Genomic DNA, 27873 nt, shown 5'->3' with positions numbered 1-27873 from the left:
TGTTTGACTGGCACAGGCTTAATGACAGGATCTCTGTATTGACCCGACTGCCACACACTCAAAATTCGGTCCCTCATGCCCTTTTTAAAACCTGTCAAATGATTAAAGAGAAACTCATAATTTTATGGCCCGTCGAATTCATTTTTCATCCTGAAAGACAATTGGAAGCACGCGCGTGTCTTTTCAAACTATTTTGTTCGATTGTAACCCATTATTGCTTAACACAGGCTAGTGACAAATTCTGCAATTTCTCAAAGAATGTAAGAAATCACGATCAGGGGTGAGAGTCGAGGGACCAAATATTTACAATCAATATTAACATCATGTTTAAGTGCCTTTGGTCACTTGAAAGTTATTATTATTATTATTTATGTTGTTATTGTTATTTTTACATTAGAGTTATTTCTCACCATCAGGTATTAATAATGTCCCAACATATTTACAGGAACACCTGTGCTGCCAATGCAGCACATCTAAACGGCCTATGAAAACATGTTAAAAGATGTTTTCAAGGTTTGGCTTTTCTGATACTTGCCGTTCACTTTGGAGTGTTTTTGTGATGGGCCACAACATTCGAAAGAGTGCCGTTAATCATTGTTACTTGTAAATGCCAATAATCCTGGACAATGAATGAAATGTACTGGGCAGATTGATACTAAAGGAGTCATTTTGTTGCACAGAGTCTGACTGCTAAAGAAATTATCAAATTAATTTGCCCCTTTATCATTCATTCATTCATCTTCCCAAATCGCTTGTCCTCAGTGGGATCGGGGGAATGCTGTCTCCGGGTGGCAGCAAATTTGAACGTGACACAGTATTTATGATTTTTTTTAATCATCCATCCATTATCTGAACTTCTTATCGTCACAAGGACCATCATTTTTATAATCCCCTCTATTGGGACCAACAAAGAAATATCATAATCAAGGATTATCTTAATTAAAACAGTATATGGCAATATGCAGAATATCATCTAATCGCTGTACTATCTATTGTTGGATATCTCCTCTGCCATTCCTGACCTAGACTGCTCTCTTCAACAGAAAGTAGAGTGAGCAACAGTTCTGCTTCTTACCTCTTTACAAAAACTCAGAAGTTTTATTTGATGGGTTGTTATACCGGCTCCTTTACTTTCCAAAGATCTACAAAAACTACAGGCAGCTTGCCAAACAGCCATAGTATCGTCATTGCACTTTTTGACCATAAAGTGTAACTAATCATCATTATCTATCAAATGGCGAAGCCACTAATATTCTTATGAGGCCGCTAAAGCACTGGCGGACTGAAATCATCTCACTGTTCTATCTAAAGTGCTTATAAAATCCACTCAGTCACTTCCCGAGAAATTTACATTTGGCAAGATTAGTTGGTCTGGGTCCAGTGGAATCCAGAGAGGGTTGGCTACTTTCTGAAAGACTCGCTAATCTTCAGGCAAGCTCATCCCAGTTTGGCTGTAGTAACTTACCAGAAACTTATAAAAATCTTGTTCTCTTATACTTTATGGCCTTGGTCACTTTTGCTTTAGCTACGATTCAATTTTTCAGGAATGGCCAAAATCATGCATTTGAAGCATGTCCATTCGAGCCTCCGATGTCACGCACAGTTCACTTTAAGGCGCTTGCGATCTTCGTTGCCTATATGCTGTCTTTTGTCTTCTTCTTGGCTTCCTACTTCTTCTCCCTGAAATTTGCTCTTGTAAAGTCACGTGTGACATCATGCACAACAGTGGTCCTTTTTCATACGAAATGCAAAAAAATAAAAGAAAAATCCACAAAATGGCATTGTACGCAGCAGTCGCTCGAGGCCTCAAAAAACTCGCTTGACAAGTTGTGACAACTTAAGTTAAAAGCAGTCGTGTGATATTGAAGTCCTCCAAGTTGCTCAGTGACTTGTCAGTCCAGGGACTTGAACCAGTAGCCCTTCAATTAACAGCGCTGACCGATAGTCTGCTCCTATCCCACGAGGCTGCTGAGGTTCAAGTCTCATCCAGTCCTTTTCTTCTCTTTTTCCTTGTGTGATGATTTATTAAATTGCCTTTAAGTAAGACTGCGGATTTATTAATTAAAATACAGTCAATTTATTATCCTGGCTTCATATATAAATTTAAAGTTAATAGAATCCCTTACTCCACTTTCCAATTGCACCCCAGTAGTAACAAGAAAAGTTCATCATCAGTTCTAATGAATCACAGTTAAAAATGAAGGTGAACATACAGCTGTCTGTTTAGTCGATACTCAGTATAGGGGAGTAGACTTTAGATTCGCCTTTTTTTTTTTGTACTTTGCTGAAAGAGCCTGGAATTGGATGACTGATCGATAATATTGGATTTGCGCATGGCGTGTGGGGCAGCCGAGTCCAGGATGAATGCAAGGTTCTGATGAAGGAGCCTGCTGCACAGACAGCTCCAAATAGTGGATCAGACATGTAGCCTGGGTGGAGCGCTCATTTCCTATAACACTGACATGTACACAAGCGATGTGCAGAGACAATAATGAAATATCTATTGCAAGGGCAGTCGTAGCTAAAGGCGAAGTTGGCAAAGCAAAAGGGAGTGGCTACCGGCTATTGAAAATCTGTTCCCAACCAATATAAAGATTGGTGGGTAAGAGATGAAAATAGATCTGACTTATAATTAAGCATTTTGTATTGGTATTTGCGTTGCGGTAGCATATTGGTGGACTGTGTAAAGTAGGGCTTGGTTGGGCTTTGAAACAGTCCTTCAATTGAAGAGGAAGATTTATTTCTTGATAAGGGTATTTGTCAGGTTATTGGGTTTTTACACGTGACTACGCCCCTGACACACACGCACACACACCAACAAACACGACACCACCGCCACCCAACCCCTCTTTTCCGCCGAGCCCCTCTCTGGCTTTTGCTCTGTAGTGGTTTCAAGTATATTGATTGTTTCAAATACTGATTATCTAAAAGGCCTTGTGCATTGGATTTATTTCGGTTAATTATTTATGGTCAAGGGCTGCCTGTAAGTATTCGTAGTGCTATATGATCATTGTTACAATCGTAATGTTCACTCTCTTTTGATATTGCATTGCAGATTTATGCACACTCTTTATTGGACGAGGCTTGACAGGTTGAATTGTCTTCTCTTTCCACTTTGTTCCGCTCACCTCGGCGCTGTTCTTTTGTCTGTTTGCAGAGGGAGCTCAACTCTGTAGCATCTGAGCTGGCGGGGCGACAAGAGGAGAGTGAACATTCTCATAAGCATCTGCTAGAACTGAACAGGGAGTTCAGGAGAAATGTACCTGAGGTGAGATACACACAATCACACACACACAAATGCACAAAATTAGATGTCAGTGCAACTCAGACACTTTTGTCCAGAGAGTTTTTCTTTTGTAAAAACTGCATTAGTACAATATAGATTGGCACCTAGGGGATACGTGTAAGCCCTGATGGTCAAGCCAATTCCTATATTGCCCTCCTACACCAGGGCTACAATCATGACTTCTACCAGGCGGTACTGACATTTATACAAACAAAGGAAGTGTGTGTGTGTGTGTGTGCGTTTTATGTACATGTGAGCCACATTTGTTTTATGCATAAGCACAATGAAAGCTGCGGAAGGTCACATTCAACACTCACTTTTATTTTGTAGTGTATTATGGCAATAAGATGTGATAAATTTGACTTTAATAATGATACCAGAAAGCATCTCCCGAGATAACACTGTCAAGATTGAAAAAAAAAAATTCTCTGATCGTCCTGTGAAATCCAGGCTGAAATCAAAAGGAAGTATTCCTTATTTTTAATAAATGGATCTTGCAGCCGTATGCTGTGACTCCACTTGGCAGCGTGCCCTTTTCCCAGCCGAAATACGCAGTGTAGCGCTGTAATCTCATCAGTAAAATACTGCCGTTTAGGACAGGATCATGCTGTCATCGCTGGCAGCCCAATCCCCTTACCTGGGGTTGTGGGAGCTCACCCAGTCTGGATCCTGAGCTTTTAACGCAAGCTACTGGAAAGCCCCACTTTTGAAACATGTCTGCAGAAACCCTGCAGGTTTAGCCACAAAGACACACACCACGCGTGATGTCGTGAGGGCAAATATAGAGAACAACCAAGAAACTATGATGCAAAGTCTTCCATTTATCTCTGCCCATAGGAGGTCCGGGAGATGGTGGCACCAGTTCTCAAGAGTTTCCAAGCCCAGGTGAGACAAACCATTTCACAAAACAGTTGTAAAGATTTTTCAAAAAAAATGCACGTTTTTTTTTTTTTTTTCTGGAAAATCTCCACTGAATGCCGTCAGCGCCGAGACCACTGTGCTTCTCTCTAGATGGAATGATTTAATAGATAGGATGGAAAAATCCATGCCATACTTTTCATGTTCCTGCTCATTGGGTGCTTATTGACTGATGCCTTTTCTGTCAAAGTGAAGTAGCATCTATCTGCCATTAGATGATCAGATATCTTGCTTCTCATATTTTCTTCCCGAGACAAGCCCTCATTTCCTGTTGTGATGGTGCATTCACTGTGCCCCCTGTCTCACGGTGCCATATTGAAAAAGTCATCTGATACCTACCGTGTCTCTGCTCCAACCATTAAACCAAGGTCATAAATCACATTTGCGTGCTGCGTTATGGTCCGCAAAGCAGACACTTATGGAAATGATACCACAAATATGTTTCCAGTGTTGCTCTACCCTGCAAACCCCTGCTGGTTGCTAACCTGAACCCCCGCATCAACGGTAAACATGACAGCATTCTGCGTGGATCGTTCAACTCTCTTGGAAGTGATTATTGGCAGCTTCTTTTGAATTCTTTATAATTGGTTCTGTCCGAGCAGCCAGGTTCCCCGGCAACAGCTACCACGTTCAATACAGTATGCCGCAATGGTGGCTGATTTGTGCGCTAATTCAATTACCCCAATTGTAAAGTTGCACAAATATCAGAAGCTGCCCTGCATATCTTTATTGTGCAAACGGGAACCCATAGGATTAATTTAAGCACCACTGATGTCTGACAACTGGGAGCCTAGTGGTGTTCCATAGTAGATAAAATAGACTGATAATAAGCCACGATTCTCCCGCACGCCCTCACCTTTTTATTTATTTTATTTTATTTATTCTACCTCCCGTTTAACTTGCACTGTCTTCTATTCTGCTTGTTGACAGAGACAGCTTCAGCTGTTATTTTGATTGTGAGGTGTCATAAGCTTCTCCGCTACCATAATAATAGAATCCTCTCGTGTTGTCTGATACACTTTGACCGTAGTGGGGAATGTCAAACAGCTTGCAGAAGCTTGTGAACTTTACCCAGCGGTAGTCTGCGACCTCAGCATGAGCCCAGGGACCTCGACCTGCTGCTGCAGGGGCAGAGTGCGTCGACAGGGTGGAGCTGGATGGCTTGTTTGGCTCTGTGCTTTGGGACAGGCTGATGCTCCCCCGCAGCTGCACCATACAGGTGGTGCAGGACATAAAAGTCCTGGAGTGTTTGCGAAAACGAATCTAGAACTGGGTCCCGGCTTCTACACCCTCCAGCCTTCAATGCATCCCAGTTTGGGAGGCCCAGAGGAACGCCTCGTGGTACTTGGACCCTCATCATGCCACTTCTAAAGGAAAAGTCAGCCCCTTTGAAGTGTTTGCGACATGACAGGTTTCTCTCTTTTCTTATTCATTTGAGTGTTCCCCACCCACTTTCTCTCTCTGCTCTCGTCCAATCTCGCCGTCTAATTATCGCTAACCAGGCGACTGATTAGAAACCCGACCTAGTTTTTCTGCGGAGTTCTGTGGAGGAGGAGAAAGGGTTAATCCCAGAGCTGGTGACTGTCATTGGTCGCTTCCCTCCTTTTTCTCTTCTTTTCGTTCTGCTGTTCTTTCTTTCCCTGGAAGTTGGCTAATGAGGTCCCGTCAGAGCTGAGGAGAGGTGTTAATTTGGCCTTGTGAAGTAGGAAGGAGATTAAGGACAGTGAGGAGCTGAGTTTACGGCTTAAAATACACCGCTGTCCTTATTAATCCACAGGGCCCTCAGAGGCCGGCGTTTTTGGATTTATAATGAACAGGGTTTTATAATTAAGGTAAGTTTAATAAAAATTTACGGAGAAGAAGAGTACATGGTGCTTGTCTCTCTCGTATTCTGCATGCATTTGACGGCTGCGTGATTACTGTATTCCCCAAATAACTGATGGCGGGAGAGTTGAGCCTGCTGGACGCCTTGATGTTGACAATTTTCTGTCTGAACGCACAAAGAACTTTCTCACCCGAGACTCACCAAAAACGTGTTGGCTTCTCAATGCAATTTACACCTCGCTCTCACTTTTGAGTGTAAACGCTCCTCAGAAAACGCCTCTGTTAGGAGTAGAAACAGAACAATCACACATTTCTCATATGTTGATTTCGATTATTTTACGTGTTTCTTTCTGGGAGGCCAACAATGTGAATATCACCTCCACATTAACAAGTGTTTCATTTTCCCCCGGTTCCCGTTGATGGCGTTTGGCACGCTAAGAAATATGTACAGTATATGAACCCGTCATTACGGAAACTTGCTTTATAGTGATAATCTATGCGGAGTAATTTTGAGCTCACTGTGAGGGTTGTGCAGATGGAGAGTCGGAAAAATAGTTTGTAACATGTAATTAGCAGATCTATTGGTTACATACCATTAACCCCTCAAACTCAGGAATCATTATTGGCCCTCATTATCTACCAGCGAGGTACACTGGAGCTGAGTAACCATTAAAAAAAAAAAAAACCTCAAAGCCCAATTAAAACTGCGACCAGTGGTGGGGGGTTGGTGGACACCTGTTGATGAGTCTAACTGTGCCATTTCTTCCCCCGGGATTGACTGGTGGTGGGAGGGGAACAACGTTTTCCCGTGTTTTGTTGTTGTTTGTGTTCCACAAGAGCCACTTAACAACTTTTCTAAGTGACTTCTATGTCCAAGTTAAGGTTGTGGTTGGAAAAAGGAAAAATAGCTAAGCCAAACTTTGTTTCAGACATTTTCGTGCTGTTAGACTTTGTCAGACAACGGTGTGGAAAAACACACTGGTCAGCAGACATCCTAATCATATTGAGTCTAGCGATTGTTTACCATAGGTTTGATCATTCTAATTGATGAAGAATGAAGTGTGTCTTCTGCCCATATTTAGTCATGCTGTATAACTTTCCCAGCGAAACTTTGCGTCCTTGAAGCAATCATCAGCTAATATTCATATACTTCTTACTGGACACCTTGTAGAGATGCACAGACCATCGGAATGCACCAGGTGATACAAGCAAAGAATCGATTTATGGGGAAAGGAAAGTTCCAATGCCACACCATAAGTTTCGGTACCGCTCTTCTGATGATATAAATATGTTGTGAATCCCTTGTACCTTCACACTCGTGATCCGCAGCCATTGTCTGTAAACCATGGGTGCCAGGAATATTCTGCAGATAAAACCTTCGAAGGTACTGTTCATCGTCTCCAGACTGTATTTGGATAGCCAACATCTTCACCATCCGAAATTAACGAACACGCGGAGGAAGAGAAAGGCCATCTCTCCCCCAACAAGAATTATGAATGTGTGTAACAACTGTGTGTTTATCACTTGTGTCTAAAAACCGTTGAGGTCAAATGCAATACAATACAATACAAAACATCTTTATTTATATAGCACAACAGCTGCAGCTGTAACAAAGTGCTTTACAGAACACTTAGCATAAAATAAAATACGGTAATATAACACAACACATAAGACGCAGACAGTCGTACAATCGTAATCACTATTCCTGTATACCCGTTGCTGGTTGAAGCAGTTCTGGATGAAAGAGGAGAGACTCAAAGTGTCCTTTCACCAGCGGATCACATTGGTTATGCTCAAAATGTGTACACGTCTGGTACAAGCAAAGTTTGAAAGTAAACAAGATGCTGTAGCGTCCAATGACAAAAAAAAAAAGACATTGGCTCCGCTTCAATTCCAAGCGCCGACTCACAGGTATATATTCGCATCTGCGCTCCATGCCGACGCTCTTCTCTCGTCATCCTCAGCTCCATCAGCCATCCATCCAGCTGCACCAATGCAGAATGTCCAACAGCGCCGACATCTCCGCTAAACAAAGCAGGGCTGTGAAAAATGCCGCCCATTTTATTCACATCTGACCTGTGTCATTTTAAAATGTGACACAAATCGGATTTTTTGGAATGCGACCTGAATATGAATGGACACATCGCATGTATCCCATCTTTTTCTCCTTCTTCTTCTTGTTCTTGGTTCATTGGCATATTGCAGTTCTTTGGTGCATACCGCCACCTACTGTACAGGAAGCACAAAGCGTTTTCAGATACAAATGGAAGCAATCTTGCATTCAGTCTCACAAACAAAAATGTGAGACGCGTGCGGCGTGTTGTCCGTTGTCAGTTGTCCGTCAGTGGCAACTTAGAGGTCCGTCGGTACTTCATCCGGTTGGTAATGTTTACAATAACATAATCGAAAACCCATTTCCAGGAGGGCTTTCTTTTTTTTTTTCTTTTTCTTAAAGTTTCCCGTTGACAGCAAAACAAACGTCAGTCAGTGATGGACTCTACTTAATTATACTGCTTAATATAACACTGCGTAAAATACAAACAAATTTAATCCAAGATAATGTAGACAAATAAACTGGTTTCATATTTCTTCAATTGTGCTGGTGGTTTTGGGAACCTGAAACAGATGAATGGCTTTTCAATTCATTTCAATAGATTTTTGATATACGAGTGAATTGAATGACTAGCTTTTTCACGGTCTAAAACAAGCTCACAAGACAAGGTACCACTGTATTCTGCGCACCTTGCAGTTTATTGTGCGCCGTTTGTGACATCCGAGCCTTGTATGTATGTTGTGAGCCACGGCCCCTCGCACATGGAAATAGTCATGCTGTCATTTTCCAAAACTTACAGTTTGAGACCTGTTTTCAAACGTTTGCATTGTCAAAGACCAAAATGCCATTGCCGTGTGAATACATGGCTCTGTAAACTTGCCTTGTGCATCAGGGACGCAATGGCCTGATGATTAGTTGCGGGTGCACACCTGGAAAAGGCGGCAGCTTTGCCATGACCCGGACCAGGATGGGCAAGGTAGAAAATGGATGGATGATGGATGATTCCTGTTATGGAGAGTGCACATTATTGACCTGACCTGAGTCTTGATGTCGGAAAGTGTTTCAGAGAACTGTATTGCATTGCCCTGAGCCTGCCCCATCGTGTGGTGCGCTGAGGCAGACAAACACCATCTTTGATCATTCATGGTGCTCCATGAATGATCAAATGGTGTTGGTCCTTCCTTCTTTTTGATTAATTCCTGAAGGAAATGATCATTTCTCTTGAATGTATGAATACGTTATGAACAGTGAAATGAATCCAAGTGTAGAGGAATGATAATTAATTACAGTGCTATGATAAAAGGCTGTGGGTGTTATGACGCAAGCTTCCTCTGTCATTATGAGCGTCTCCGTAATTACCTTTCTGCACAAGCCAGCGCTCCTGGCGATGCTGGCGGTGAGAGCGGCGCTCACCGAGTGAGTCCAACGGTCATAAAGCTTTTCCGTGCCTAATTGTCTGAGGGGCTCTATGGCACTTTCATAGATGAGGGACTGCGCCGTTAGGTAAAATGCTTGGCGATGCACCAGCTTTTCCAGCTCAATGAAGACAGATCTTCATTATGGGCTAAATATTGTGGTTATTAGCTACAGATTGCTCAAGTGGATGGCTAACTTGGGAAGGTGGGGTCGGGATGAGTGAGCATCAGAATCCATTTCAAAGCAGCCGTTTCACTGAATTTGCCAGCTTTTTAATGCCACATTTTTGCACCACTAAACCAGATCGGTGAGTTAATGCTCCTCTTATGTTTTTATCCATGTCATATCATATCCCGATAAGGGACATTTATACCACCCCTCCTATCCCCCCCCCCCCCCCCCCCCCCCCCCCCAGGCTAAGATTGGTAGGCTTCATACTTAGCTGACCAGGTATAGCGAATGCTTGTGTCTTGACCGACTGTCTCATCCTCAATGAGCAGCGAGCCACTTGCAGGTTCTTCAGCTCATTACGTAATCAAAGCACGTCCTGGCCTCCAGCCTATTGTTGCCAACATAATGGGCTCCTGGGCCATGTAAACCATCGTCTCTCTGCTCCAGCTTTATCACTAGCGCCCTCTTCATAGAAAGGACTATGGAGAGGAAGAGAGAAGGGGGGGGGCGAGCAGAGGAGGGTAATTGGACTTTAGGTAATACCTTCCTTGAGCCATTTACATCTTCTCCAGAGGGTGGATGTCTTCATCTGTTATTAACTTGTACTGAAAGCTACTTGCCCCCAAACTTAACGCTTCTTATCTATTCAAGAGATTTTGTTGAAACAAATGCACACGCACTTGCAAAGAGTTAATGGCTGAGAAGCCACACAGACACGTACGCATGCAGTAGTTATCATCAAAAGATTTAACCAATAACCCATCACTATCGTGGTTAATTCTTGTGACAGAATGTCCATGCATCTGTTTTCGACCTTACTTGTCTTCATTAGAGTAGCGAGTGAGGTAGAGGTTTTCCCAGCCGACTTTGGGGGAGGTGCAATGTACAGCCTGGACTGGTTGCCAGCCAGCCACACGACAGTGAGACAACCATTCCTGGTCACATTCACACCTATGGGTGATTTGGAGTCTTCAGTTAACCTAACATGCATGTTTCTGGAATGGGGGAGCAAAATCACACGAGCGCAGGGAGAAAAAAGTCTTGAGTTGACAAAGTTGACACGTTCCTTTCCTTCCTGTTTCGCAGTGGTAGCGTAAACAGTATTTCTTATTTCACTTTAAAATTGAAGCATACATTTTAAATCCATTTATTTATTTATTTATTTATAACACTTTTGAGGAAAACCCTCAAATTATTTTTTAGCATGCTACAGATATAGAAGAACCCCGAAATTTAGTGGCTTCATTGCCAGCCACTGCAGCACTGCTGCAAGTGTTGTGAAAAGCAGGTGAAGCCAACGTTTTGTATAATCCATCTGACAGACTGATGCCACTGATTTCTTTTTTTTTAGCTGTGAAAAGTCATAGTTTATTATTTCAGCACCTGTGGTGACTGATTGTTGTCATTCGGCTGGAGGTGGGGGTTGTGCGAAGATTTCGCAACCTTTACATCAGCTTTGCCAGTATTGTCTTATCCCGCTCTGCAGAGCTGTGATCTGATGGTGTGTGTGTGTGTGTGTGTGTGTGTGTGTGTGTGTGTGTGTGTGTGTGTGTGTGTGATGCCATCTCAAAGCGTCCCGGTTTGGTGTGTTCATCATTATGGACGCCTGTTTAGAGCCATGTGGATGCACACCAGGTAAAGAAGGGCAGGTGTTATAAATAGACATTTGGCTCTCAAGCCATGTGGAATTGATGCGTTTCAGCACATTCTGCTCCGCAGTGCCAGGTTTAATTTCTACCGTCCTGACAGCACAAACCCGAGAGCCTGGAGACGTCACGCCCGACTGCCGCTGCTGTGCAAATGTTAGCCATGTTTGAGGATGGACGCATGCATCGCGCCGGCTGCCCCGCTCCGATTGGCTCTCTGACTTGTTTTACATCTGCTTCCCTAAACCCCTCTCACCTGAAGAGACATGCAATCACGTTTCCCCCCTTCTGACCTCTCACCAAACACCCGCAGACGTCGGACAGGAACGAAACACAGCGGCACTCTATAGACGGAGCTCACCTCCGCCTATCGCGGTCGAATACTCGCTGCGAGCCACGAGAGAGCCGCCATCCGGGTAAAGGCACAAGTCACTTGCACCGTTCCCCGCTCTCCCCCTGTTGGCAAGAGTGCAGTCAAATTACCCACTAAAAATGTGTGACATGGGTGGCTCCGTGTTTGGCGCTGACAAGCCAGAAGAAATAAACATTAACGCTCTTAAAAACAGGAGAAGCTCATCCGAGGAGGAAAAGACAAAACAGGAGAACGGACGGATCCGCCATTTTTTCAGCGCCGTTGTCTGATTTCAAAGTAGAACATGAGGAAAGCTGATGTGTTGAGATTTGCTTTGCCACTGAAGCGGACATGGACACTTAGCCCTACGCATGTCAGTTTACGTCAGGGGATGTGTAACTCCTCATAAAGGGATGTAAATCCCTCTGTTCATCTGTGGTGACCCCCCCCCCCCTCCACACACACATACACATTCACAGAGCCGCAACCTCAGAATGTCTGGATTTCACTTGGATCTCTGCAATCAAGTTTTCATTATAAGTGAAATCTCAACATAACAAATTAAATCTCCAAACTTTTGGAAGAAAGCCCTCATAAAATTACCCACATTTTTAATTTTGACTTGAATAGAGCGACTTTAAAGCAAATCTATTGTCTTTCATTGAGACTTGCAATTTTTTTTTTGTTTCTGCTGAGCTGGAGTATGTAGTTATGATTGATCTGGTAATTAAAAATATGCAGCGAGTGAAATTAACTGCTCACTTTCTCTTTTTGTTTGAGAAAACACTCTGCTATTTTTCTCCTCTCTGCAGGATAGATAATTTAATTGCACACATCTGTGTTTTTGCACCGCATTCATCGGCCTCATTATTTTTTCATTTTCTTCTTTCTTGTGGGTGATCGATGAATTGATAAAATGATGGAGCCGATCTTAAATAATGCAAGGGAAAAACTTATACCTGCTACTGGCTAAGTCTCTGAACTTTTGTTCTTCTTTCAAATTGTGTTTATTAAGCCGTGAAGGTAGGTCTTGCATACTGTAATATATTTGTCAGATTTTGCTGTTGCCCCTCTGTGAGTCGAAGCTCTTTGGAGATGATGCTTGTCGAATCTTACATCCTGAATAATAAAGAAACTGGGAATTGCAATAAAAACAGCATGAAGAAGGCCAACCTACCTAGGGAGCATTCATACTTGAGAAGATAACAGCTTCAAATGTCACGTGCGCCTTCTTTAGGCCCGATTCTTAAAATATAATTTGACCTGACAGTTTGGGTCTCTTCTAATATAGGATTAAGTGCAATTCTAATTCTCGACCATAACTAGATGCTGCAAGAGCCAACCCCCCCCCCCCCCCCCCCCAAAAAAAACCCCTCCACTTACATACTCATCACAGAAGTTTTACTTGGACATTTCTAAGACATCCGCTTGTTTTTAATTCTGATTTTACACTGGACATATGATGTCCTAAATCACACCGTACACTTTTAAGATCCAAACCCACTGATCAGAGTATGCTTTGCTTTAGTCAGAAACGTGTGTGTTATGAGTGCCACTGCTGTGCTGTTTTTTTATTTTTTTCAGAGCCATAAAGTGGCCATGGTGGCCTGAGGAGAGTGTTAAACACATCCTCAATTAAAGCAGTTACTTTACATCTGTGCTCGCTGAAGTCCCTGTAATTGGGTCTCGCTGGATTTGGCAGGAGGGCTGTGGCTCTTAATCTAAAGGGCCCAGTGTGGAGAGGGGTGGCGGTGCTTGCAAGCTAAAGGGCTCGAGTCATCTGGTTTGAATGCTAACAGTTTGCGGAAAAGGGGCAAATGTCAACTGCAGCCAAACAGGACCAGGAGGGGGTCACAACATTGCATCTTGTTACTTTGAGTCTATCAATGGGTGATTATTGTCATTGTGACATCTCAGGTTAGCACCACCTATGGGTCATTTCAGAATTGGAGGACATTTTGCCTTCAAACTTCATAAAAACCAAACCTTCACTTTTCTGATTATCTGTTACATATTCATCAATAATGGGTAATAAACAATCAAAGGCTATCTATCTCTCTCTCTCTCTCCCTCCCTCTCTCTCTCTCTCTCTCTCTCTCTCTCTCTCTCTCTCTCTCTCTCTCTCTCTCTCTCTCTCTCTCTCTGTGTGTGTTTATATATACAGTTTTGATGAGCATGTGTCTCCCACTGGGTGACATATGAAGGACAGCTGAAGGTGCAATGAGATCCAACGATGGGCTTGTTTTATTACATCTAATATTGAGACCCATCTCTGCCCATTCACCTGAAGGACAGGCCGCTATTCCCAAACTAAATCAGCCAGCGACTGTGGTGTTCGAGGGCCTCTGCCAGCATGCACGCAAAATCACACAATCCCTTCGGTCAGCCAAGGCAGTCATGCATTAATGTGTGCTTTTTCTGGCCTCTTCTCTCATACACGCATCCACACTTGTATGTGCAGTAGCGTGTTGTCCAACCTCGACACACTTTTGGCGTGTGTGCGCTTCACCTTAAAATTGCTAATGGGTTTGGAGCTGTAATGCCATGTAGCTGGATGAACATTCTCCTTTGCTGTCTAAATGAAGTCGTTTGTTAATTATTTTTTCAACTTTCTTCAGCGGATGTTCTAACGAGGCAGAGCCTTAAATAGCACAGTGGCTAGCACTGCAGAACCGTGACATCCCATGTGAGACATTGCCCAAACCACAGTGGCTGCAGCAGTGCGTCAGATTTCTTTATTTATAACCCTCATGGAATTGTCCTACACTCTATGCATATGGTGGGTTACATAACCATCAGCAGCCAATAGATAAAGTCAGATCCTATTTATGAAGCTGGCTGAAAAGTTGTTTCTAAAGCTGCGTTGTATTGATTTAGAGCTCCAAAAGGTGTTCTTCACGATGGTGGCAGCATTGCATTAAAAAAAATAAATTAAAAAACGGCATTGCATTTTTACATTGTATCGATGATCAAATTAATCCATCATTATTTTTGATCATCTATTAATCATTCAAATACCTTTTTGGATTCAAAAATTTCCAAATGCTCCACATTTCAGCTTCTGAACAGGAAATATTGTACACTTTCTGTGGTTCCGCAAGAAGGCGCACAGATTACACTGCGGAGCGCAATTTTATTCATTTCAAGATGGAATAGTGACAAGCTTTGAAAACAACAAAAACAAAAATCATCAAACAAAATAGAAGTTACAATGGTGTGTCCATGGTTACAAGGTTAAGAAAAGAGCCAGTACTAATCCTCTTGATTCCTACTATGCTGGCTTTCTGTTTGCAGACATTGATAGTAACGGCCTATTGGAAGCTGTGCGCACCTCTCACCGCACTGTCTCAATTGTGACTGCACAAACAAGTTGCAACGTTGTTGTAGATTTATATATGTGTGTGAGTCTATACAGTACTCATTGTACTGGATGGCCGAACTAGGGAAAAAAGACCAAGTGTTTGATGAACTGAAGTCTCCCGAGCTACAATAAAGTCTTGTTTGTCTTACGTAACGCGACGCATGATGGCATTCAAACTCCCCTAAAATGGTGGCCCAATTCCAATTCCAAATTGTACAACCTTGTATTGTATCGCCTCAGCAAAATGCATTCACCCATAAGTCAAATTGAAATGGCCCTTCACATCTGTCACTTTGTATCGTTACCATGAAGGCTGGTCATTACAATCATGCCAGCGAATGCCTGGCAGCGGAGGTCAATCTTTGTCCATTAACCAAACAGAGCTCATTTGTTTTACAGCCTTAGTGGCGTGTTGGCACCAGTGGACGTGAGCTTTAGGCCGCCATCCAGCAGCCACAGAAGGCCTCCCAGCAGACTGCATATCAAGATGGGACTTGGCCAGCACTCTCAGAGAGGAATAAGGAGACTGAGTATCGGGTGTCCCCATGTCCCTCGATTCCCTCCCACTGAACTCAAATGTACTCCTTTACTCTAGCCCAGTGGTTCTTAACATGGTTAAAGGTACCGAACCCAACCAGTTCATATGTACATTCACCGAACCCTTCTTTTGTGAAAAACTAAAATATGATTCAAGAAATGTTCCTTCAGTTTTGAGTTGCTCAACCTGGCATGACAAATCATGCAGATAGGATACTGAGTCCCATCACTTCCCGCGATGCATGTGAATCCATGTTGTAAATATTCGTCTGACCGCTTGGACAAATACTGTAATGTGATCATCTACAGCCGGTGGTGGCCAAGCGGGCTGTCATAACTAATTGACATGTTGAGTCCTGTGTTTCTTAACCTCCATGGCAGAGGCTCCATCGAACCCTTGTGGTTCGATCGAACTCAAGTTGAGAACCACGACTCTAGCCCATCTAAAACAAAACAGTGAGCACAATCTGGTTAGCGCATCTGCCTCAATGTTCTGAGACGTCGCGTTCAAATCTTTGCTTAGGCCTTCCTGTGTGGAGTTTGCATGAGCGCTCTGTGCTTGGCTTTCTGCCAAATTCCTAAAACATGCATACATGATAACAAGCATGCTAGGTTATTTGATGACTCTAAATTGCCAGAAGGTGGGAATGCAAGTAAATAATTGTCGATATGTGCCCCGTGATTGGATGACTACCGGTTCAGAGTGACCTGCGCCATTGAGATTGGCTCCGGCTCACCCGTGTCCCTAATGAGGACTATAGAAATTGGATGGACGGATGGTAAAACGAAACACTTTTTAAAAGAACTTATTTTCACTGAACAGACATCAGCTCATTCTGCTCATTCAAAATATGAAGTATACCGATCGCAAAGGAAGCGCGAGTGTTCGCGTTTCAGGGTTGTGCACGTCAACTGGGAACCTTCAAGTCACAGATAAAAGACAAAATTTACTTTGCTTCAAAAATCACGTGGATTGAAGTGAATACACACATTGAAGTGATGATCCATCTTGCCCACCTGGTCTCATAAAATCGGATGAGATCCCATTTCGCTCGCACTCTGACCTGTCAATGACATCCAGCCTGCCTGGGCGTGATATATTTCTGTAAAATATGCATGACATCAAAAAGCCTTAAAGGTTATTGCAAATTAATAATGAGTAGTGGGCTAAGAGCAGTAAAAAATAGCCTTCCCTTGGTGCTGTGTTTAAATGTTTAATTTAACACGCTCCAGTATAAATATGGACTGCCTCCCAGCAATATGCCAGGCCCCAAAGCCGAGCGAGACGATCAGCCGTCTGGAACATCCAAACCCAGACCACCAAGCTCACACATTAAGATCGACATTTTGATTTATGCAGACATGAGGGATCATCAGGAGGCGTTAGCTGTTATCTTGAAAAGACACAACGCTTCGCTCTTTGTGTCTCTAACAACATACAGAATCATAAAAGAAGCATTAAAGAAGCTGTTTTAAATCACATCAAGCGCGAAGTCTCTGTAGACTCCCAGACACTGAAAAGCTCTTTCTAAACCTTTTTTTTTCTAACGCAAGTTAAATCATTGGCCCTGTAGCCTCATCTCGGTAATGTCTGAGGACACTGCACAAAATTGCCTTACTCATGTTTGAAACGTAATATGTCTGTTCCTGTGTCGCTCATTCTCTGTGGAGCCCGTGACAGTGGCAGCCCACTCCGGAGTGAATTTGCCGGGCGACTACCTGGAAAACATCAACAGTCATTAATTATGTAAAACTCTCCTCACAGTTGGAGCAGGCAGAGCTGCGTACGACCGTGGCGCCCGCTCTTATTAGACTCAGTGTACTCTACAACAAGCCCCCACTGCCTGGAGGCGTGGAGGGATAATCAACCTACCGCCATGAGCCCCACTCCCCCCACCCCCGTCAAACTGAAAGACACAGACACACTGAACAGTACATGCAGACACTCTTCATGCAATGTAATAGTGTCTCCATTTTTTTTTCTTTCCTTCTCCTTGGCAATTGTTTCCGCCGCTCCTGCTCCACAATGAATGAAAATCGGCAAATCTGACAAGACAAATGATATGCCGTGTTTGACGGTGAGGCCGCGTAAAAGAAAGTTCGCCATTGTTGATGCTACTGTCACCGGAGAACTTCTGGTGTGTGATGTGTGATACAGAACCTGGCTTGTCTGAGCGTACTACATTCGACAATATGTCGGTGGTGCTGTTCTCTTTGGCGCATGCATCTTTGGAATGATGTTCCTCCTCGCTGAAACAAAGGCAGCACTGACACCTGTAATTAATTAGGCTATTATGCATTCACAATGATAATTGCCTCACTGGAAAGTCACCAGGCTTATAAGAGCGAGCGCAAGGAAAAAAAGAGGATGGAGAGAGTTATCCATCATTGCAAAGCCCCCTTTTCCTCCTCGCTCATGTCACGCCGCCTCACCTTGACTGGTACGAGGAAGATCTGGAGAAGCAGTGTCAACACGTGTCTGTGGGTGAGATATGGATCTGTGCTTGCCAGGGTCCGACCACTGCAGTGGGCTTTGACTCACTCTGGCACAGTTACCCGTGACACCCCATCTGTCGGGAGGTTTGTTCACGGTCTACGGTGCCGAGGTAACGGGGACACTTTATTTTTTATAATTAGCCCTTGCCGAGATTTCCCTGTTTAATGCTTCTCCCAGAGATGAAACGGAGTGCAGGTGTTCTCATTACTATACGTTGCGCTCGACTCTCTTTCAGCTCATCAGTTTGCGCCTTTATCTCAGTTTCAGCCCACCCCCATTCCTTTGCATCTTGCCAAGCGAGATACGTATGAAAGACGCCTTTTCCTCCAGGTGTAGGTCATTTGCTGCGTCAAACACTTGTAAGTCTGCACTCAAATAAAATGACAACTTTTTGTCTTTTTTCAACTCCAAAGACATTCAGAAAAGATTTGTTTTATTCCCTCCATTTGTCTCGTCGCCACTGTTGACTTTGCGGTGACTTTGGTGCATTTTGAGTTTTTATTACAAGAGTATCACAGCATTTCTGCAGCCTCTAAATTCGAAAGGTGTACCTGGAAACCTCTCTTGCTTGAGGGAGATAACAATGCAGTACAACTCAGGTTGAACGTGATCAGTTGTGTTTTCATCAATATAGAGGAAGAAAGTTTCAATGCAAAAATATACTTTTCATATCAGATTTTCATAATACTGTAAACCAGCTGAATCATAATTAAACAGTTCTTTTCATTCCTTGATTAATTTTATTTCACAATGCTTATTTTGCGGATTATGTATTTTTTTTGGCCAGTACTTTTTTTTTCTCACACATTCCTGAATTACACTTGCTTACGGTCCCTTATGTAACAAATATCTGTAATTACAGTGAAACTCCTCTACAACAAAATCATGTTTGCAGCAAGAAATTTTTCACAACAGGGGGGTTTTCACTGTAGCAAATTTAATCGCAGATGTAAACACACACACACAAACGTATGTGTACTCTTTATTTTTATTCCAATAGTGCATAAGTATGAGCATACACTTATTTGACACTTCATATAGTCAGTGTAGAAAGAAAAAAAGGGAAAGAAATTGCGAAATTTACGATCAGCATTCACTTTCACTTACATCAATTTCTTGGATAATGTCTTTTATTTTGTTTCCTCCGTCTTTCATTTTGATCACTTTTACCCTCGCTTCCAGCGTCAGAGCTCTTCTTCTCTTAGCTGTTTGACATCCAAAGGTCCGTTTTGTTGCCATTTTAGCAATGCAACGTTCTTGCTGCGTCTGAAACTAACAATAACAAATACTTCCTGGACTACTGCGCATGTGTAAACCAGTGTGGTGGTTGCTGTTGCCGTTTCCGAATGAAGCAGTAGAGGTCGCTGTTGGATTAGACTTCGTTGTAGTGAATCTCGTCGTGAGGCAAAAGCAGAGAAAAAGATTTCGTATATCGCAACACGTTTTTTTTTTCATTGTATGAGGGGCAGGAAAGTGGGAATGGTGTTAATGCATGAAGATTTTTTTCCACACTAGGGGGTATTTTCGCTCATGTAGGTTTCGTTGTAGAGGAGTTTCACTGTACTGTATTAGGATGTAGTTTTGACCATTTTTTATGGCCACATTATGAAAACACGAAACCGTTTTGATTGATTTGACTGTTTTTGCATTTCATACATAAGCAACATATTAATATCTATACAGTGTCTTTACAATCAAGTCTTCGCAGTTGTGCTATGTGCGAGGGGTTTTGGCGCAGCTGGTGAGAGGATGGGGAAGCCTACTCATGATCAGCTCTGCACATGCAGAGTTGTGAAGAGTAACAGACAGTGTTGATCAGATTTAAATTGAATCGATTTCTACTTGAAGCATCAAGTGGTTGCGATCGTAAAAATTCAGCCACAGAGACCATTCATATAAGTCGTGTCAATGACCATGATGTCATCTTTGGTTGCCGTCTCCATGAAAAGGCGACATCAAGAGCGGATGTGTCATTTAAACATTTGTCCCTCCTCACTCCACTGTTGTTCTTCTCAACTCTCCAGTGGGATGTTTGGTGAGAGGAATTTATATGTAAACGGAGGAGTGAGACACGAGGACTAAGGAGGTTACAAGTAAACTAGATTCAGCCATGGTATCATGACACCGCGTGTTTGCATTGTATTGGAATTGGTATGACTCCACAATAAGGAATAATGGTGTGGCCAGCGTTGCCATTTGTTTGATGGGCCGGCTCTCCTGTGACTGAGTGGAAGTGGCATCAGCCATTTGTGAGAGCGGGGCTTTGATTGACAGGCATTGCTGATCTGAATTGACGCGGTGACGAGATGTGTGTCAGTGTGCTGACTGCTCATCTCGCTTTGCACTCAGAGATGGGCATAGCCAGCGCCATGTTGCCACTGCTGCTCCGAGATGCATGTCACCATGATTAAATCTCCCCTCGAACGCTGTCTGTGGATTGCGTGGGTGTGCATCCTTCCAGGTTCAAGTGTGTGCGTGCAGTGGGACACATGGGTCTCTCACCATCTAGACGACCGTATATTGCTGAAGCATTTACCACTGACCCACGTCACAGTCACTCCACGATAACGCAACAATCAAACAAATAAAAGCCAGTGGCGACAGCCGGTTGTGCAGCGCCGTACTTTGAAATGCTGATGTATTTCCTTCTCGTCAAGGAGATTTTAGACATTAGATCTATGAGTACTAGAATTTTTTTTTCCTTTTTCTTTTTGCAGTTGCCTTTGGTTGCAGTATCACAGTGAGAAACATGTATCTGTAAGTGTGTAAATGCCAAAATAATTGTATGGATAAAATACAATTATCTTTTATCTGACTGTGTAGTTCGGGGTCTACCCCTATAGGGGCTAGGGTTAAGTCTGAAAATCGGAGCCAGTTTATCATGATATTTGAAAATAATCGTTCCATGAGAATGCTGTATTATTGTGCTTGGTGACATTCATGCTTCTTTTTGAGTTTGTGTAATTTTAACCAAAAATGGACTGGAGTGGGTTATGTATTTTCTTAATCAGTTCTAAACTCGGCCAAAACACTATCCCAAACTACAGTGAACACCCTAAAAGTTGGTCTCCAGACAAAGAAGCTTGTCCTATCTTTCGCTTGACCCCAAACAAAAATGCTTGATACATTTTTGACAGCAAGAAGCCATTTCAGTCAAAACTCAAATTTTATTTTTGGTTCTGCATGCTAAAGCTCCTTTTGTGACTCTGACATTAACACGCAAGAGCAAATATCCATTTCATTCTCTCGCTAAGGTGTTTTGACAAGGGTAGTAGTGGACTTCACACAGTTTTTGTCTAATAAGCATGCAGTGTGACGGGGGCTGTTGTGACATGCTGTCATCTTGTGGGCTGGGCTGGCACTCTGCAAGCTCCACACTAGGATGGACTCCCTATGATTGTGAAATGACCTTTGCATCATGGCCAAGATGACAGGTAATTTAGAGACCTCTGGGAATGTGGAACTCCACAATTGCGGTCCCCATACCATCCGCAACACAGACGACATTCACCTTGAGATGTACAATATGTCGGTGTGCACACTGCACAAGTGTGTGTGTAAACACAACCCCACCCCAACAACACACACCCACACACCCACACACACACACATATTTTCATCAATTGAAGCTTAAAAGCCTAATCTTTTCACCGTGGCTTAAAATGAGCCAAACCTACATATGTGCATTCGCAAACACAATATGGAAGTGGTTAGTGGTTGACAACACTCCAGTCATTGCCACACAATAATCACGTGCAACATCACAACCCTGCCTCATACAAGCAAGTCACTATGGTGTCAAAAACTGGAAGGCAGAGGAGGATGACTTAAAGTGACATTTGCAGAATCATCAATTGCGATAACTTTTAATTGATGACTGCATAATTGCTTGTGGGCAGCACGGTGGTCGACTGGTTAGCACGTCCACCTCACAGTGCAGAGCTCATGGGTTCAAATTTGGCTCCGGTCTTCCTGTGTGGAGTTTGCATATTCTCCCCGTGCTTGCGTGGGGTTTCTCTGCATACTCCAGTTTCTTCACACGTCCCAAAAACATATCCAAGTGGATAATGGATGGATAATGGCTTGCACTTTTTAGAGGATCTTCTTTGAGAATACAGCCATTCATAAAGCTCCCTGTAAATGTGAGATCATTCTCATCCTTCCTCTTGATCATTTCAAGACGTGCTATTGTACTTTGTTCACAGACATGCACATAGAGAGAGAGATTAACGCATGGAGACTCATTTGAGGGTGGTATTCCCAATGGTTCATACTAAGTATTTCCCAGCAGCCTTGTCCCAGGGGCTGCAACACTGCCCACTTGCTAGGGCTGTGAAGAGTTATGGGGGAGTGCTAACAGGTTTGCTTTGGCTCTCTCTCTTGCTGCTCTACCCCAGGCTTCACTCCTGCTTGTAAACTCAAATAGTGGCCAAGCCCATTCCCTTGGTGGCCGTTTCCTTTATCACAAAACGCGTGAAAAGCACGGAATGTGCTCTGAGACCCAACTTGTGCCAGATCTGTATTGTTTTTAGCCAAAATCGGAGGTCCTCGAGCCGTAGATCTCTTTACAACAACCATATGTTCTTCTATCTACCAGCGTGAGACTTCTGTTCTAGCAAGTCCCACGTACTTGGCAGGGATTATCATGGAGATGACTGTGACTCCCTGATCAACCCCATATAATAAGATAAGATAAGACAAGATAAGAAAACTTTTATTTGTCTCACAATGGAGACATTCCCAATTTACTGCAGCAAAATTATGAAAGGAAGAAGTAGAAGAACAAGAAGTATATAAATGATAAAATATGAATATTAAATGTATTCCATATTAGAAATGGGTGAGTGCAGGTTTTTAGGTCCGTCTATTCAATAGCCTGACAGCAGTTGGCAGGAACGAGCGGCGGTACCTCTCCTTCTTGCAGCGCGGGTGTATCAGTCTCCGGCTGAAGGAGCTGCCCAGTGCTGTCAGGGTGGCCTGGAGGGCATGCGAGGGTCTGTCCATCATAGCTTTTAGCTTGGCTAGCATCCTCCTGTTGCCCACCTCCTCCAGAGTGTCCAGAGAGCATCCCAGGACAGAGCTGGCCCTCCTGACCAGTCGGTCCAGTCTCTCTCTGTCCCGGGCCGAGATGCTGCCTGACCAGCAGACTATGCCACAATGAATGGCTGACGCCACCACAGAGTCCTGGAAGGTCGTAAGGAGTGACCCCTGAACTCCAAAATACCTCCGTTTTCTTAGCAGGAAGAGCTCTTCCTGATCAGAGTGTCTGTGTTGGTGGACCAGTCTAGTTTATTGTTGAGAAGAACACCCAGGTACTATGGTGTGATTGCTGGGCTAATCTCTGGAGCCTTGTCCTTGCCTTCACATCGTCTTAGGTATTTTTTTTTAAATTTGCTTATGAATATCTGTGTCAGGATGGTCATGACACAAACCATAGCAAAGCCAGGTCAGGAACATTTGTTGAAATAGCACATTTCAGCTCGGGTTCTGACCAGAAACAAGATACCAGAACGTAAAAAACTAATCAGCTCGAGAATAATTTAAAAATTCTGCTACTGGTCTATAAATCACTAAATGGTTTGGGTTCTGAATACATTAAATACATATTGATTTAAAATAAACCCAACAGGACTCTGAAATCTACAGACTTGGGTCAATTAATGGAGCCCAGAGTTCATAACAAACATTGTGAAGCTGCATTTAGTTCGTCTCCAGGTCAATCTGTGGGGCTCCAGTCGTGCTCCTCTTCTTTGTCCATGCAAAATTGAGTGTATCTGAGCACCTTCTGTGGGCTGCAGATAACTCCTCCAAAAAATGCAAACCTAGACAGCTACCAGCCAGAAGGAAGAGAGGGATGGTTTGAGGAAAACAACAAAATCATCATTATCGTCAAAACGTTTGTCGAGCTTGTTGCTTCTCCTTCCCAGTTATTGCCCGTCGAATTTGCACAACAAATTGATTCACACTCAGGTTTGCTTTCTAATGGACAGTATGATGTCGTGGATGTGTGACTGAATTGAAGTTGCAGTCTGCTAATTATGTGCTCATTTTTTGTTTGAGGAAATGTACTGTACATTTTTTTGACACAAAACGCCTCAAATTTAGAGCATTTGTGGAGCAATCTGCCACAGTGACACCTTTTTCGAGAAGGGATTGGGGGATTTAAATGGACGTAAAGCAGAGGGAAACAACCCTATGTGTAACAACAACACAATGTTGCAGGGAGTTGGCTGAGAGCTACATACCATTGCATCTGTATTGATTGGGCGCCAGCCTTTTACATTTTCCATGAACTCCTCTGAGCTGCTCATCGTGACATTGATGGGGAGGAGGAGGGGGTTGCTTGATCTGAGATTATGATATTTCTTTAAACATGATGTTGTTGCTATGCCTCCCCAGGGAAAACGGCAGCCATTTCCAGTAAATCAAAGGCTCCACGTGCCCAGGTTTTTTTTTCCCCACACACCTTATTTATGACCCCACTAAACAATCCTAATACACCATTAGCACCACCGTCTTCAGCCATTGTGAAAATATTTTTCAATTGTTGTCATATCAGTGAGATGTGAAAGGTCCATAATCAACAGTAAGAAATTACAGCTACGAAATCGATTGCAATATGAATTGAAGGTATTGAGAAGCACCTTCTGCTCTTCTTTTGACTGAGTAAACAGTTCAGAGGTCTCAGCAGGAGCTAGACTAAATGTAACTCACTTATTCGCTCGAGCAGGTGCTCTTTCCAGAGAGCCCGGTGGCGGACTTATTCACTTTTTTTGTGCCTCCTAATGAATCGTTAATTGGTTTGCGTCGCCCACTGAGCTGAGGTTTGCAGGTGCTGCCGCTGATGATGGCCACCGTCACTCGCGAGCAGTCTTGTGCAGGCATTGGATGACAATAACCAGGCCAAATATCACCTTGCAAGGCGCCATCTTTGTTACTGGTTTATTGCTTTATTTTTGTATATATGTTAGTTGCTCCATGTACAGCAATTTGTTTGCAGCGATGGCTGTTTGAAAGTGCTCTATAAATACAGTTGAGTTGAGTTGAGTTGAGTATGTCTTGGCAGAAAAAATTGCTGAGGATAATGACATAGCTTCTGATGATTAGTAGTTGATTTAAAAAAAATCTAATGGAAGTTATGGAATTAACATATTTAAACTTACTGAAACACACTTTCTAAACACAAATAAAACGTAGAATAAGATGTGTGGAAAATACTTTTTTGCATTGCATTGTTGTGTCTTCACACTGCACCTTTTATTGCCTCGCGGGAATAAATAGTTTTTAGAATCTGAATTCATCCATGTGCCTTTAATCGTCTCGTGCATGCGTGTGTGCGTGACACATGGTTCTCCTAATAAGACACACATCATGCATTCCTCAAGCTGTTTATTTGTTACTGTGTCACTCGTCTTCTATATATATTTTTTTCAAAGGTATGTTTCTTGTCACATCTGGTGTCAATGCAGCACAGCATTTCAGAAAAAGAACATCGTACCAGAAATCAAATATGGTGGTGGTGAGGTGAGGGTGATGGTGACTGAACCGTGAATTCTGCTCTTTTGCTCTTTACCAGAAAATTCTGAAGGAGAATATTTGGCCATTAGTTTGTGGCCTCAAGTTGACGTGCATTTGAGTCCTGCATCACAACAACAATCTAAAACTCACCAGGGAGTCAACTTCTGAACAGTTTAAAAAAAAGAAAAGAAGGTTTTGGAGTGGCCTAGTTGAAGTCCAGTCTTGAATCAGATTTAAATGCAGTGGCATAACCTTTAAAAAGAAGTTCCTTCTTGATAGCCCTCTAATGTTGCTAAATTAAAGTAATTCTGCCAGGAAGACTAATTGCTAGCTCTAGAAAGTGCTTGATTTCGGTTGTTGCTGCTGAGGATGGCCCAGCCAATTATTAGGTTCAGGGGGCAATCACACATGGCCATGATGGCTTTGGATTTTTCTTCTCCCTTCAAATTAAAAGCCGGAATTTGAAACCTGCATTTTGTTGTGGATATGTATGTATATACTGTGTGTGTATATATATATATATATATGTATATATATATACACAGGTATATACACACAGGCACATGGATGGCTGGATAGTTAAGTGTATTCACAGCACTATTTTTAATTACTATTGTTATTTTCCATCCATCCATCCATCCATCCATTTTCTGATCAGCTTATCTCCACCAGGGTTGCCGGGCTGCTGGAGCCTATCGAAGCAGTCTTCGAGCAATAGGCGGGGGACACCCTGAACTGGTTGCAAGCCAACCGCAGGACACACGTAGACGAACAACCTTCCGCGCTCACACTCACACCTAGGGACAATTTAGAGGAGCTGGAACCAAACCCTCTCCCAACTGTGAGGCTGACACACTAACCACTGGACCACCGTATTGTTATTATTATTGTATTATTTACATTATTATTTTTATTGTAGTTTTTTTTCTATCTATGTCAGTGGCATAGGTATGTACAACGAACCTGTCTGTTACCCTGAAAATGCAAGCTCAGATTTCAGACCTGAGTACATTTGTGACTAAACTGAGACAAAATCATTATATCAGGATGCATACTTTTGATTATATTTGTGTGGTGGTTTTACCATGAGGTTTTTCATACACAATACGTGCTTTGGTTCCACAGGTTGGAAACCACTGACCTTATGACCTTACCTTATGACCTATTTATGCTCCTAAATAAAAGCTCAAATTATTAAATAAGTCTTATATGCTGCACATAGACCACGCCTTCGTCCACCATGTTGAAACATGCTGCAAACATACTTGCCTAATGCATGATGTATATTCCATTTCTGAAGTTCAAAGCAACTTTAGTGGTACGTTTTTGCAGATCATTTCAATCGCATTTTTGAGTCGCTTAACGTTTGGGGCGCTGAAGTTTGTCACACTGTATAATAAGATGAATGTTTGATTGACAGAAACTTCTCTTAGTGAAAGTATTCAAAGTCATCACATGCTTGTTTATCAAGCGCCGCAAATATACATGTAATATGCACCAAAACTTACCTCAATGGCATTTTTGTGTCCCCGCAGGTGGTCGCTCTGAACAAACGGAGTAAGGAGGCTGAGTCTGCATTCCTCGGAATCTACAAACAGCTTATTGAGGCCCCGGGTGAGTCTCCCAATCAGACTGTAGATGTTTATCTTTCCCAACAATAGCAGCAGAAACAATCGTCCCACACTGAAAACATCTACTTCCACAAATACGTATCTTTTCTTCTATCAAGATCAATTAATTCCCCAGCAATTATCCTGAATGTGGCGAGCTGTCCATTCTGGTGACTGGCAGAGAAACATCACCTCATGTATATGAAGCGATCAACAAATCCAAAAATATTGCTCTTCCCACTGATATGCTGTGGTAAGCTTGCGCATTGATATGAGCTGCATAAAGGCCTATCCATTTTTTAGAAGTCCGTGATCTGAGTGGTTTCCAGAACTCTGCGTGAGGCCACTTCAAAACCCAGCCTAGGTCCTCGAGACTGCTTAACATGGCTGAGGAGCGAATTCATCCTCGAGGAGTTTGCCCGTCGATTGTAGAAGGCCAATTAAAATCCCCACTGAAGTCTGGCCTCATGTGGAACGCGGGCCTGATGAGGCCAATTGGGGAAAAGCAAGAGAGGGGCCAGGGGTTAGAGAAGAGCAAAAACTTTTTGGCGTTGTTGTTGTTTCTGCTGTTCTCAATTTCAATGCCCATCCATGTGTACACGGTTGCTGTGTTGCAGGATACTGCGGCAAAACATGGCCCAATCTCATTCCAGATCAGAGAAACACTTGTGGCAGGAGTAGAGA

At 43.0% G+C, this 27873-nt stretch overlaps 1 protein-coding gene across 3 annotated transcripts in view; it reads left to right on the top strand.

Moving 5' to 3' along the window:
- The window catches only part of cux2b (cut-like homeobox 2b), a 103061-nt gene that overhangs the window by 38352 nt on the left and 36836 nt on the right, over nucleotides 1–27873 (top strand). For 2 of the 3 annotated variants that reach the window (XM_086111440.1, XM_086111441.1), the window contains exons 2-4: nucleotides 3158–3268; nucleotides 4124–4171; nucleotides 27115–27193. In XM_086111440.1, coding sequence (XP_085967566.1) covers nucleotides 3158–3268; nucleotides 4124–4171; nucleotides 27115–27193 — 238 coding nt within the window. Of the gene's footprint in view, nucleotides 1–3157; nucleotides 3269–4123; nucleotides 4172–15426; nucleotides 15649–27114; nucleotides 27194–27873 lie in introns of those variants that run through there. The other variant, XM_086111442.1, reaches the window with a different exon arrangement.

This window comes from Hippocampus guttulatus, chromosome 5 (assembly GCF_054856545.1).
Source record: "Hippocampus guttulatus isolate MCC_2025c chromosome 5, RoL_Hgut_1.0, whole genome shotgun sequence".
In the NCBI taxonomy this organism is placed as follows: Eukaryota; Metazoa; Chordata; class Actinopteri; order Syngnathiformes; family Syngnathidae; genus Hippocampus; species Hippocampus guttulatus.
This window is presented reverse-complemented; position numbering and strand designations above follow the sequence as displayed.